The 14,068-nt window shown below is 43.3% G+C and overlaps 1 protein-coding gene across 3 annotated transcripts in view; it reads left to right on the top strand.

The window, feature by feature from the left end:
* FLNB (filamin B) overlaps positions 1-14,068 on the top strand; it is a 130,337-nt gene that overhangs the window by 47,213 nt on the left and 69,056 nt on the right. For all 3 annotated transcript variants that reach the window (XM_051979655.1, XM_051979659.1, XM_051979646.1), the window contains exons 2-7: positions 4,673-4,921; positions 7,211-7,308; positions 8,254-8,401; positions 11,791-11,909; positions 12,752-12,829; positions 13,850-14,012. In XM_051979655.1, coding sequence (XP_051835615.1) covers positions 4,673-4,921; positions 7,211-7,308; positions 8,254-8,401; positions 11,791-11,909; positions 12,752-12,829; positions 13,850-14,012 — 855 coding nt within the window. The remainder of the gene's footprint in view (positions 1-4,672; positions 4,922-7,210; positions 7,309-8,253; positions 8,402-11,790; positions 11,910-12,751; positions 12,830-13,849; positions 14,013-14,068) is intronic.

A 14,068-nucleotide genomic window follows, 5' to 3' on the forward strand; every position in this document is an offset into this window, starting at 1 on the left:
CTATGACCAGTGGATTCCTCAATTGTGTATGTGTAGATGAAGTTTATATAAATTATATAAATATATATGTGTGGCTGTGTATGTAGATGAAATTTATATAAAATATATACATCGGTGTGCATGTAGATGAAATTTATTTTAACTATATACATGTTATACATAAACATAACTACATATATAATATATACATGTATGTGTATGTTTATACATGTTTCTATGTGTCTGCTCTCTAAACACATACCTATATTCTTTTCTTTAGCCATGCTGGGATTATGTCATGTGAAAAGAAACTTCTAGGAACAGCTAGCTTTTCTCTTTGTAATCCTGTTTTGCTTAGTATGGGAGTAAGTACGTAGAATTGATTTATTCCTGTTTGGACCTGCCTTTTCTGCAGAGGTTAATCTTTTTGCTGATGGATTGTCATCCTGAGTAATTTCTGTTACAGTCTTCCCATGAATCTTCCCACTGGGGATCCACCCAACATCGTGTTGTGGGGGGAGGGAGCTCTGGTTCTCTTATTACTCAAGACACTCGTATGGATTCACAGTCTCTCTGAATCTCCTCACTCCATCACCTCCTTTCTGGTCCTGCCGCTTATCAGTAAGCCTTTGTAGGAATGTACACTCCCCATCGAGCTTTTCATCAAACTTTGGGTTACTTGTCAGCGAGATTCCTCCAAGATGGCGGGGTTCCATGATTTTTACAGCCAGATGGTTTGCCGAAGAGGGCGGCATGTATGGCGGGGAGAGTTTGGGGCTTGGCGTTGGGAAGAGCTGGATTTGAGATCTGCCCTGAATGCTTATTAGCTTGGTGACCATGTGCAAATCCCATAACCCGTCCACGAGCACATTTCTTCATCCGTCACATGGGGAGTAATAGTGTCTACAGCATAACGAGCTCTGCTTTGTAGAATTATCTTGAGACTCAAGCGAGATCAAATCTATAGTGTCTGGCGCATGTTCCAGGGCTATTGGAATCCTCCTGTTGCTCTTATTATTATTGTTAGGGAAGTAGTTGAGGTCACTGGGGATGTCCGGCAGTGACGGGGCGATCCAACTGGCGAGCTGTGGTGGACTCGGGGAACGCCATGAGGGAGCCCTCCCATAAGACGTGGGTGCCGGTGTCTGTGGTTGTCCCTACCCGGGGATTGTTGCATGGATCAAATTATTTATTGTAATTAAAACTGCACATCCCTATGTAAATGTCAATGACTAGCCAGTGCTCAGTTCAATCTGTTTTCATGCTCTGGCCCTGGGTAGGGGCTGTATAAACTCCTGAAACTGCCTGCTTTCTTTCTCTTGTCTGTCTGGGAGCTTTGGGTAAACAAATCACTAAGTCCATTCAAGTCTATAAAATCTTATGACTGTAATTAAGCAACCTCGGTAGGAGCCTAGTGAAACTTCACTTTTAAGATGAGGGAGTTTCTTGTTATGGGTGTGTCCTTATGGGGTATGGGATGAGGGTGGGATCTGAAAAGGGGTTTAGTTTTAGAAACCTAAGGGAGCCTAACTTGGAACCCTCTTGCTTTCAGCCTCTGATTTCTAGTCTGGAAAATGAGGCGCTTGGACTCTGAGATGGCTCCCAGGTCTAAATGTGGGATGCTTTCTGGTCCTGTGGGCCAAGAGCCAAGGAGCCCCCGGGAATGTGGAAAAGACACCTCCTGAAAGGCCCCAGTTACTGCTGGAATCAAAGGACCATTCATTAGGGCAGATTGGATGGAGAGAGTGTTACTTCTTTCAAGGAAACTTCTTGTGGACAGTTTCCAAGTTTGGACTCCCACCTTGAGACAGAAATACTACATATTATGTATTTCAGGATGAAATAATTATAAAGTGTGTGTGTGTGTGTGTGTGTGTGTGTGCACAAAAGTGTGCAATTTTTGTCAGGAGGCAGGTACTTCTTTGTAAGTTGATCTTGTGAAATACTTGACTTAGAGCTTGGTTTTAGAACTCTAAACTCTACATGGATTTGAGTCCTCTCCCTTTTTTCCTTCTCCCCTCCTTACCCCATCTCCTGTTTTTAAATGTTTCGCCCTATTCTGAATCATAATTAGCATACAATCCAAGATTTGGAGCTGAAAGGAACCTCAGAGACTACCTTGTCCAAGTTCTTTTTTGCAAATAAGGAAACTGAGGTAGAGAGAGAGAGATCAAGTAACTTGGCTAGGTTCACACAGTAAAAAGTGGCCTCTGCTTCCAAATCCATTGATCTATTCGCCTTTGAAAGTGTTTAAAGAAATGCTTAAATAAAAATCAGTCCAGATTTTCTAGACTTCCTCTTCTTCCCCCATGTTGTTGGTGAGTCCTTCCACTTGTACGTGACTCTTTGTAACTATTTGTCCATTGAGCCACCTAGCTCTCCATCCTTTCCCCATCCCATCCAGAAAAAAAAAAAAATCAGGAATGCAATTTCCTGACTCCAACATTTTTGGAAAAGTCAAAGGGGAAGAGAAAAGAATTTAACCTGGAATTTCTAACTCTGACGCAGAGCAACACCCGAGTAATCAACAACACATTTTTGAAAACTTTCTTAATTTGAAAAACTTCAGTAGAGTTCCCAGTGAAAGCAGGCAAGAGGAAGTGGGATTCATTAATTTTGTGGGATTAATTCTTCACTCTTGGCTCTGGTCGGGTCAGTGGGTTGGGCAGAGTGGATTCACTGCAGAGGTGAGCAGTATTGACACGGTCATTGCCCTCCCCTCGTCCTTATGCCCCTGAATGACATTAGAACCTGGATGGGAAGTGCTTTGTGGGCCTTCAATAAATCACGGGGGAAACTTCAGCTGTGATTATTGTTATTATGAAGGCTTTATAATTAAAGCATACACAAGCTATTTACCATCTGACGGCTTTCGCCATCTTCTACTATTGGCTCATGCATAAAGAACTTGTCGTAGCTGGGAATTTAAAGGTGGAAACTGCTATTTTTTTTCTCCTCCCCAAAAAAGTTCATAAGGAGAAATCTTTTAGCTAATTCTACTCTTTGGAAACTACTAAATTTTCAAGTCTTTTGTTTTGTTAGCTAATTGATTTGAAATACTGAAAAATAAAATTGGCAACCGATGAAAACGAGGGCAGGGACCATGTTTTTGCTGTGGTTTTGCCCAGGGCTTAGCTGTGCCTGGCACGTAGTGCTTAATAAATATTTTTTGATTCCTTGATTTTTCTGCACTGTCCACGTGGGGCCGTACTCCGGACAGACAATCCTTCTAGTGTGTAGCTTTGTAGAAACAGGTGGAGGCCGTTGGGTGCCATCCTGGGGTGATGGAGGCATTTCAGAAAGGGCCTAGTGACTGGTGGCCGTGTTCACGGGGCACTCGGGGCAGAAATGCCCGCTACATCTGGGGGTGGGTGGTCTGGTCTTTGAATGAAGCTGATTGCCAGAATTCTGGTTATTCAGATGAGGGTTTGAGCTAAATTATACAGTCAGGCCCACAGGGAGCAGAGAACAAAGCTCTTGTGTGAATCTGAAGATGATCAGATCTCTAGAACTGAGAGGGGACCTCTGAGTCTAGACTGTTCCATAATTTTACAGGCAAGGGGGAATTGAGTTTCCCAAGCTCATTTGGAGTTAATAGCGCAAATAAAATTGGAATCCAAGTCTCAGTGCATCAATTGCTTTCTCTTTATTGCTATTTTGGCTAAGAACGCAGCTTTTCAGTGTCTCAAACACTATACTCCTCCTTAACATGACCTCGTGTTTGACGCCAGAAATGCTAAGACATAAATGAAAACCTTATACATATATAGAAATCATTGGAGACTTTCACTTTGAATGAGATCAAAAGAGCATAGAAGCAGAGCTGGAAAGGACTGGGAAATTTGGCTAGTCCAAGGCTTTCATTTTAAATGAAAAGATTAAAGCTTGAGATAGGTCCAGAGTGACACAGGTTGCAAGCAATGGATCCAACCTTGGGCCTTCTGGTTCCAATCGGGCTTTTTTTTGCGCTATATCAGAAATGCTACAATTTGCTTTAATCCTAATTGAAATGATACCAAGTCATATGGTAAGGTGTCTTCATCTGCACTTCTCAAGTATTAAGATTTTATCTAAGTTTGTTTTGGGCTAGCTTGGAGATAAGGATGTTACGGTGCACAGAGTGGGTGCTTAATAAATACTGATTGATTACTTTTGTATTTGACGCCCATTGGTATAAGGGTATTGTTTGTTTCTAAGAATTATTTCTTGAAACTTTGTTGAATATGGTAGATTATGGTAGATTCTGCCCCAATGCGCTGATTGGAATTCCAAAGGCGCTCTGTATTGAAAAATGAATTACTTATTTGTTATTACAAAGATTTTAATAACTATTTTATTAGTTATAGTTAGTTATTTGGACGAGTTTGGAGACACATCTTACATATATCTGATATCAATTGGTATGGGGTGTTGTTTGTTCTTCAGGATTGGGGATTCCAGTGGATTCTGCCCCATTGGAATTATTAAAGATCTGAATTGAAAAATGAATGAATTTAGATCTCTATTATTTGGACTAGTTTGGAGACAAATATCATTTTTGTCTGATATCAATTGGTATGGGATATTGTTTTCTTAAGAATCGTGGATTATGGTGGATTTCAGTGGATTCTGCCCCACTGGATTAGTTGGAATTATTAAGGATCTGGATTGAAAAATGAATGAATTTTGGCATCCCTTGTTCTTTCTTTCACAGATAGTAAAGCTATTGTTGATGGAAACTTGAAGCTCATTCTGGGCCTGGTATGGACCCTCATTCTTCACTACTCAATTTCTATGCCTGTTTGGGAAGATGAAGGAGATGATGATGCTAAGAAACAGACTCCGAAGCAGAGGCTGCTGGGCTGGATTCAAAACAAAATCCCTTATTTGCCCATCACCAACTTTAACCAGAATTGGCAAGATGGCAAAGCCTTGGGGGCCCTCGTGGATAGCTGCGCCCCAGGTAAGCGCTTGTCCGGGACGATCATCCCTCATTGAGCTCCGGCTTCATGACAGCTGGGGAAGGATACGTTGCTTGAATTTCCTGTCCGAGTGGAGACTTGAAAGGGAAAGTGCCTGTCTTAGCAGTAAAACAACTGACCTGTCACAGCATTGTCCCTGTGGCCAAAGGCCTAGAGTCCTCCGGGCAAGTCCAAGGACTGCTGCATGTCCCTTCCCCCATCACCCAGGGCTGCCTCCAGTTGAGTCACTCCTCAGCCCCCAACCCCAACTTCATATTTGTTTCAATCAGAGCTTACCTCAGTTAATATTTATATATAATTGGACTGGGCCTGATTGTTTTAATTTAGGCTAATGTGGTCTTGCTCCTCCCTTCCAAACACCTGGAATAACATTCATTCATCAGCTTGTTCAGTGGGCCCTTCTCTGTCCCGAGGTTCTGAATTCTAGCTGAGGTTGCAGGGTGGTTAGGGTTCTTTGACTTAATACTTTTGGAAATAACATTTCCCAGCCTGAGGGAAGTATTCCCAGAGATTCCCAGATAAGGTAAGTCAGGAGAACCATTTTTGGCCTTTGTGGTGAGATGAGTGGAATCTTCCCTAGTGTATAGCCATAGAGAAACAAAAATGTCCATTCCTGGCAATGAACTCTGACCTTGTTGAAATATTCTTCAAGTCAAGTCAGACATTTATTAAGCACTTACTAAGTACCAGGAAATGCACCAAATATGGACCATACAAATAAAAGCAGATTGTCCCTGGTCTCAAGCTGCTGCCTTCTAATAGCGGAAGACAGCTCATAAAAAGGAAGTGTAGGTAGGGGGGAATAGGAGAAGGGACCACTGGTCTGTGTTCAGTGAGTAGAGCCTCGAGAATCTGGCCATAGTGGGCCTGAGCACTTGCCTTTGAATGGAGAAGGCTGATTCTGGGAGGATCTTCAGGAGAATGTGGAAGGGAGCAAAGGTGGTAGCCTTCATGGAGACTTGGAACTTAGGAATAGGAGGGGGAGGAAAAGGAAGAGAAGGGAGGAAGAGGAGGAGGAGATGGGCTCAGACGAATAGGTGACAAGATCATCTATTTGGGAAGTGATATAGATGATAAGTGCAATAGGAACCCAAGAAAGGTGAGAGGAGTCTTGGCTGGAATCCCTGCTTCTCAGAGCAGCTGGGAATGAAGCCAGGCTCTTGAGGATGGGCAGCAAAATTAGTTTGCTTAAAATTGGAGCAATTTTGGGTTTTTGTATTATCTTCATTTTCAAGAATATTCCTCTTCTTTTCTACTGAGAGAGCCATCTTTTATCCCAGAGACTTTTAGGGTGAAAATAGAAAAGGTAGCTCTGTGAGAGAGAGAGAGAGAGAGAGAGAGAGAGAAGAGAGAGAGAGAGAGAGAAGGGAGGAAGGGAGAGAGAGTGAGCATATTTTTCAGCTCTTCTTTGGGCTAGAAGTTGTTAGTAGACATGTTTTTAAAGAAAATGACAGACTAAATAATTTGGAATTTGTGGCTTCATGTAGCCTGTAATTAAAAATTGCGTATTTCAGTGTTTTGTTGATGGTTACTAAGTTTAGAATTAAATAATTACATAATAAAAGGCCTCCTGGAATTCTGATTCTCCTGGATGAAGAAACATGGTAGAACAGCATGGCCAAGGAGAATAAATCAGAATGAAGCTTGGCGTGTGGGGTGAGGAGGCTGGCCAGAGCAGGGAAGGGGGAACATTGAGAAGCTGCTGGAGAAGAGGTTGGATGGCTCCGGGGGGGCCAGCTTCTGGAAGCCTTTGGGTTTGAACTTGGTGACTCTTGGGAACTGTTTGGGAAGTGGGAATGCTTCCCAAGTCCTAATGACTCAATTCATTTGAAGTTCCTTGAGTAATATAGGAGAAGAGAGAGACCCAGTGGATTGCTTCTTCAGGAAGAGGCTCCCAGTGGATATTGGGAAAATGTCGGATTTATTGGACACCGATCTTTTCTGAACCATCTCTGTATCTTCTACCTGTGTTTAAAAAAAAAAAAATTAACAAGACACAGATTGAGATGGTGAATTTTCTTCCATTTAAGCCTTCATTGTATTAGAGAAAAGGAGGGTAAAGATTCCTAGAACTAGAGAGAGTGCAGGTAGAAGAGACTCCATAAGGGGAGTTTGCTGAATGACCATTGTGGGGATCTTTGATGATTTTGATGTATTTTGGCAAGGCGAGGCACGGGTCTCTCTGATAATTGCTGCTTCTGCTGCAGTCTGCATCAGGTGGATGACTTGGCTTTGGGTAAGGGTCCGATAAAAGTTCCTCTGTTCTCTAGGTCTCTGTCCTGACTGGGAATCTTGGGATCCCTCAAAGCCGGTGGACAATGCCCGGGAAGCCATGCAGCAGGCCGATGACTGGTTGGGGGTTCCACAGGTAAGAGCCCTGCCCGCCTCCATCCTCTCTGGTGTCTGGGTAGTTTTCTGTCAAGTCAGTCATTAAGCATTAATTAAACTCCTCCTATGTGCCAGGTGCTGTGCTGGGCTGATAGCTCTTAGCCTCAGGGAGCTTATGCTGTATTGGGAAGACAAACACAGAATAGAAAGGAAGGACTATGGCTCCTAAATATGGATCACAGCATTGTATTTTCACCTTTGTTGTTTTTTTGCTTTTTCCTTCCTCATTTTTTCCTTTTTGATCTGATTTTTTTGTGCAGCAAGATAAATCTGGGAATATGTTTAGAAGGATAGCACATGTTTAACCTATATTGGATTATTTGCTTCCCTCTGGGAGGGAAAAAAATTTAGAACACAAGTTTTTTTTTTTTTTTTTTTTTTTTTGTAAGGATGAATGTTGAAAACTATCTTTGCTTCTGTTTTGAAAATTAAAAGCTATTATTAAAAAAAAAATGAAAAGGGATAGAAGAGAGACCTCAGGGAAAAAATGAGCAGATTGTTTTTTAAGAGTGATGTGAATTCAAATACTTATTGCCATTATTATTACTATTATTGACTTATTTTTATTTCCCAAGCTAGAAGTAAACTGTGGGATTGTGGGTAGGTAGCTGGAATATAGCTGCCTGTGGGGCAGGTCTTAGTTAGACCTATTGTGGAGAATCCTAACTAGGGCCGGAATGCTGGTGACCCTTAGGGATGAGCATTTAGATGCCGGACATCAGGGGATGTTTTACAGAGAAAGAAGGCTGGGTCACTTCTGGTTTGGTTTTGCCAAATGACATGTCTGGACTCTTCAAATGGAGGCCAATTTGGGGAAAAGGAGTGGTGGTTCATTGGACAATTTATTGTGAAATTATTGAAATTATTGTCAGAATTTAAGATGGCAGGTATATATCTGAGGAATGACCGCTCTATTCTCTTCAAGGTCATCACTCCTGAAGAAATCATTCACCCCAATGTGGATGAACACTCCGTCATGACTTACCTGTCTCAGTTTCCCAAAGCCAAACTCAAGCCGGGAGCCCCTCTCAAACCCAAACTCAACCCGAAGAAGGCCCGGGCCTATGGCCGAGGTGAGGAGGATCCTGGGAGGCCGGGTTCCATGGCAGCTTTATTCATGTTCCTAATTGAAAGGCCATCTTTTCAGGGAAATCTCCAGGTGGGAGCTGTGGGTGGAATGTGTTTGCCTGAGTCTTTCGGGGCTGGTTCCCACCCCCTGCGAACTTTGTGTTTGTAGTTGTCCCATCTAGATGTAAATGGGGTCATTGTTCATCTTGACTAGACCAGCCTTTTGCTGAAACCTCCTGGGTATGATCTCCTTTATGCATCCTACTGGCCTGGTGCAGGCTTGTTTAACAAAACCAGCAGTAGAAATCAAATCCCTGCAAACAATCTGATTTGTAACCTGGAGAAGATGTATTTTTAAACAAAGGTCTAAAATAGTGGTAACTCCTTTGAATTTGAATTTTTAAAAAATTAAAAAAAAAAGAATAAAATTCTATTTTTTTCTCTTTATCCTCCTTTGGATGGAGAAAAAAAAGAAAAAGAAAACTTTTATAACAAATTTGCTTGTTAAGCAAGCCTGCACCAGTTCATACAAATCTTCCCAGGTTCTAGGACGTTCTCTCTTCTTGGTGATCACTTTTAATTAGGACAGCAACGAAAGCTCGATTCCTCGACTTGGGTTCAAATCCTGACTACCATTTTTACCCGTGTGATCTTGGCTAAGTCCCCTGACGTCCTGGTTTATAAAATTAAAGGTTCCCACCGAGCCCCTTCCAGCTTTAGATCTCTATTTCCATGATAGAAGAGGGCTGGAGCTTGAGAGGTTGCCCAAAGCCAAGGAAACTCATTAGTTTGTAGTGTAGCACAGAGCACTGGGTTTGATCAGGGTCTGTGTTCAAATCTAGCCTCCTTGTGTCACCTGGGATGGCTCACTAGTCTCTGTCTGCCTCAGTTTCCTCAATTGTAAAATGGGTATACTTTTTAGGGTTATTGTGAGGATCCAGGAGTTAAAAGGTTCTGTGAAATATGTCCATTGCTTTGCAATCCTGGTTGTTCAGTTGGTTCTGATTCTTTGTGACCTTATTTGTGTTTTTTAGGCAAAGATAATGGAATAGTTCACCATTTCCTTCTCCTGTTCATTTTAACAATGAGACTAATGGGGTTAAATGACTTGCCCAGGGTCACACCGCTAGTGTGTGTCTGAGGCTGGGTTTGAACTTGGGAAGATGAGCCCTTCTGATTCCAAGCCCCGTGCTCTATCTCCTGAATCCGATAGCTGCCCCTTGCAAACCCTAAAATACTGTTTAAGTGCTTAGTGATTATTTTCCTGCTTGGAATGAGTTTATTCTTTAAAGTACTAGCATAATGTCATGGGTTTATTATTTTTTTTGCTGAGGCATTTGGGGTTACATGACTTACCCAGGATCACACGGCCAGGATAATGTCATGGTTTTAAAGCCCTTTAATTATTGCAAGGTCTTTTTTTGTAACAATTTTCTAAGGAAGATTGTGACAAGGACTTATTCCTGTTACACAAATAAGGACACTTGGGCTCTCTGAGGTTTAGCGATCTGCCCCCATCTCGGAGTCCAGCACTCTGCCCACTAGCCCACGTTGCCTTTGGTAATTAAAAATAGGTGAGCTCTCTGAGTGACAGCCATCACTTATCTAGTGCTTTTCATGAATCAGAGACTCAGGACAAAGCTGCCTGGTGGCTGCTCTTAATTTTTTATTTTGTTAACAACTTATCCAGCCTCCTCCCCAGTGAGGAAGCCCCACGGAGGCCGGATTAGCCTCCAGGTCCAGCTTGTTATCCTCCGGCCACTCTGCCTCCCCAGAGCTAAACCAGCGAGCTCTGCTTTCTCCAAGAGCATCCAGCGAGACTAGAATTCAGGCCTTAGGCCTTTGAGCTTCTCTGAAAGGTAACAGGCTAGAACGGCCCGGTCCTTTGGTAGACGGACCCGAGGGGCCGGATGAAATCTGTCCCGGCGCTGATGGTTTGTTTGTAAGGAGCTTATCGCCGGCTTTCATATTTCCTCACCCACCATGAGTCAGTTTCCTTTCCCCGTCACCCCTCGCTCTGTTGTTCGGCCCTCTTCCTTCATCTGCTGCTTTGTCCGGGTTGGTTCAGCCCGAGCGGCTTTGTGTGAGGAGCCACCGCGGCTATTTTGGGAGCCGGGACGGGCAGTCACGGTGGCCCCCGTGGAAAGTCTGACTCGGGACGTCGCACCTGTCCCAGGATGTGTCAGAGGCGCTGGAGCAGCCAGCGTGCTTGGAAAAAGAAGCTAAGTCTGTTCGTGTTAATGTGCTGTTCGTTTGGGAGAAAACTCTTAATGAGCCAGAGAAAGAAAATTTCCATCCCCTTCGTTGGGAGTGGGATTTTGTCTTTCTTGAGTTGCCGGGATTTTTTTTTTAATAACTTTTTTTAATAAAGAATAAGAAACGAGAACTCTGGAATAAGAAAAATCTATATTGTTACAGATGTCTCCTTAATTATGTAAATGACTCTGCGAGCATGCTGTGCCATTGGGGAGAGAGGGACCACAGACCCAGCTATTTGAGAAAAAGTCAGAAAACCATCTTCTCTGCTCCTTTCTGTCTGGCACGGTAGCTTTTGTGCAGGGAAATGTGGCTGACACTTGTGATAGGCCCCACTTTTTCTGAGGCAAAAACTCAGGGGTGCTAGTTTCAGGACAAACTTTTTTCTGCCATTGAGATCAGGTTTAATCTGTTTTACTAAATAATTTCTAACTGTCCAGTCACGGCCATATTCAAGTTCCTTCTTGTAAACTCATTATGTCAATCTTTTCATTGAGATCAGGTTTCATCTGTTTTACTAAATAACAAATAATTTCTAACTGTCTAGTCATGGCCATATTCAAGTTCCTTCATATAAATTAAACCTTTTTCTGCCATTGAGATCTGGTTTAATCTGTTTTACGAAATCATTTCTAACTGTCCAGTCATGGCCACATTCAAGTTCTGACTTGTAAACTCACCATGACGGTGTACAGCTTGACGTTGGCTCGCAGAACCGTTTTCTGTCTCCCCAGAAGAGTTATTTCAGGCTGTCCTCCTAGTTTCCTGGGCTCGCTCCAGATCTGCAATTTTGTCAGCAGAGTGTGGAAATTCCCTCGGAGGCTAGAAATCATCCTCTGCCCTGTCACTTGGTCGTCTGAAGCAGCGAGGTTGCAGCTTGCTCTTGGTCACACAGCATTACATTTTTTTTTAAATTAAAACTTTTTATTTACCAAGCCTGTGCCTGGGTAATTTTTCCAGCATTGACTCTTGTCCAACCTTCTGTCCCAGCATCACGTTCGAGGAGCCTGGTCTCACTTTTGAGGTTCCCCTTAAGTGACTTTCTGGCCGCCGCCCAAGTTAATGCCGTGACTTCGGTCCGATAACCTTTCGAACTTTTCTAGCACTTCTGGTCACTTGTGTCGTGAATGTTTAACAGGAATCGAGCCCACTGGAAACATGGTGAAGCAGCCGGCCAAATTCACGGTGGACACCATCAGTGCTGGACAAGGGGACGTGATGGTTTTTGTGGAAGATCCTGAGGGGAACAAAGAGGAGGTAGGTGGACTTTCCTGGCTCGGTGCTTGGTCCCAGCGTGTACAACACGAGCTCTGCCCCCACCTCGGCCCTGGTACCTTCAGCCTTTGCCCATTTTTCTCCCATAGCCACGGGCTGAGGGTCTCATTTACCGGGAAGAACTTGGCGTGGATTCTCTTAGCACATTGAAAGTCCTAAAGGACTTCCTGTTTTGGAGGGCGATTTCCTTTAGAGAGAGACGGCTCTTGTTTAGTCCTATAGTTATATACTCCCAGGGTGTTGTAGGCACTGTGTGTAAAGCCCATGGAATACGAAGGCAGAAATGAAACAATATCTGTCCTTGTGGAGCTTACTTCCTCTCAAGGAAACACTCATGTACACAACAGTTAGAAAGTGATTTGGGGGAAGGGATCAAAGATGGAAGATAGAGCTTAATATCGGATGCTTCTTTAGGAAGATAACACAAGGGACCCAAGACTGTGGAGGCTTTCCAAGATGGCGGGTCCCTGTTATTGATGGCTGTGCATGGACATTCCGGGGTTTAAAAGTTCTTATTCCCTGAAATTAGGGGTGCGGGGAGGGGGTTGTGACCTTTGAAAACAAACAACGGACTTCAACTTTTTCCTTATTTCTCTAAGAGAAAATTAAAACTTGGTGTGGTTTTTTGTTTGCATGAATTTATGAGTCTGGCCATTTGTTTCGGCACTTTTGAATCCCTGTTGGTTTTAGGAATGTCTTGGAGAAGAGCTGGTCAGAGACTCCAGGTCAATACCTTGAATGGCTGGGAAGGATGCCGGCTGCGGCTACGACATTCCTTCTGCGGTATTTTGTGGTCTCTAATGTTCTTGTGCTTCTGCCTCCAGGCGCAGGTGACCCCAGACAGTGACAAGAACAAGACTTACTCTGTTGAGTATCTGCCCAAGGTCACTGGACTTCACAAGGTAAGAGTTGGGGTGATCTAAATGCTAACATAGGATGGGTTGAGCCATTGTGAATCCCTGGTTAAGGGAGAAATTAAGTACTTATTGTTTCCGTTCATAGAGCTTCACTTTGGACATCCTTTGCCCTGACGGAGGATACTCACTGAGCTTGCTTTAAGCAGATCTCTAAAAGCTAAAACAAACCCCCCAAAAACCTGTTTTTTTGAATGATTAAATCACTAAACTGTGGGGCTCTTTGTAATGTGAAAGCTTAGATAATATTTACTTTAACACTTTAAGTTCATTTCAAGCCTTTTCCTAAGATCTTAACCCTTGAGCATCCCATGAGGAAAAATCAGAACAGAGAAGGATGGAACAAAACATGGTAGCAGAGGGATCTTGTCCTGTCCAGGATCTCAGGAAGATATTGGAAGAACTTGATAACAACAATAATAATGACAATAATAGCTACCTCTTAGATACATGCCAAGCAATTCTCCTTCCCTTTCTCCTCCTCTTCCTTTCTTCTCCATTCTCCTCTCTTCCCTTCTCTTCTATCTTCTTCCTCCTCTTCTTATCCTTCTTTTCTTTCATCCTCCTACTTTTCTTCCTCCTTCTAATGAAGTAACTTGACTACACGGCCTCTGAGGTCTTCCCTTCTGCTCCAACTTAATGATTCTGGGGTCCAGTAATTCAGTTCCTTCCAACACTTGTTTTATTTTCCTAGGTTTTACTCAGTCCTTTTTATTTTCCACCACACTCAGTCCTTGACTTCTTTTCCCGAAGCACCATCTCCTTCTAACCTTCCTTTGTATCATTGGAAAAAAAAAAGAAGGAATGGTCAGTAGCACCAACCAGGTCTGCTAGTGTTTGCAGCATTCTGGACCCACGGTCCCCTTCTCCCCACAAGAGAAGGAAAGGGTGTTTGATCATCTCTCACTGGACTGGAGATGGTCTGGGGGCTCCACAAGGTTTGGTTCCTCTGGTGACTGTTACAGTGGAGCTGGCCAGACCTAAAGCCGCTTTCTCTGATCCTCACAGGTTACAGTTCTCTTTGCTGGTCAGCACATCTCCAAGAGTCCGTTTGAGGTCAATGTTGACAAGGCCCAGGGCGATGCCAGCAAAGTGACAGCCAAAGGACCAGGCTTGGAAGCCACTGGCAATATTGCTAATAAGGCAACTTTCTTTGACATCTACACAGCAGGTACCTCCCCTCTTTCTTGCGGGACTTAGTGGGTTATTCCCTAAAATCATGGCCCC

This window comes from Antechinus flavipes, chromosome 1 (assembly GCF_016432865.1).
Source record: "Antechinus flavipes isolate AdamAnt ecotype Samford, QLD, Australia chromosome 1, AdamAnt_v2, whole genome shotgun sequence".
NCBI lineage: Eukaryota > Metazoa > Chordata > Mammalia > Dasyuromorphia > Dasyuridae > Antechinus > Antechinus flavipes.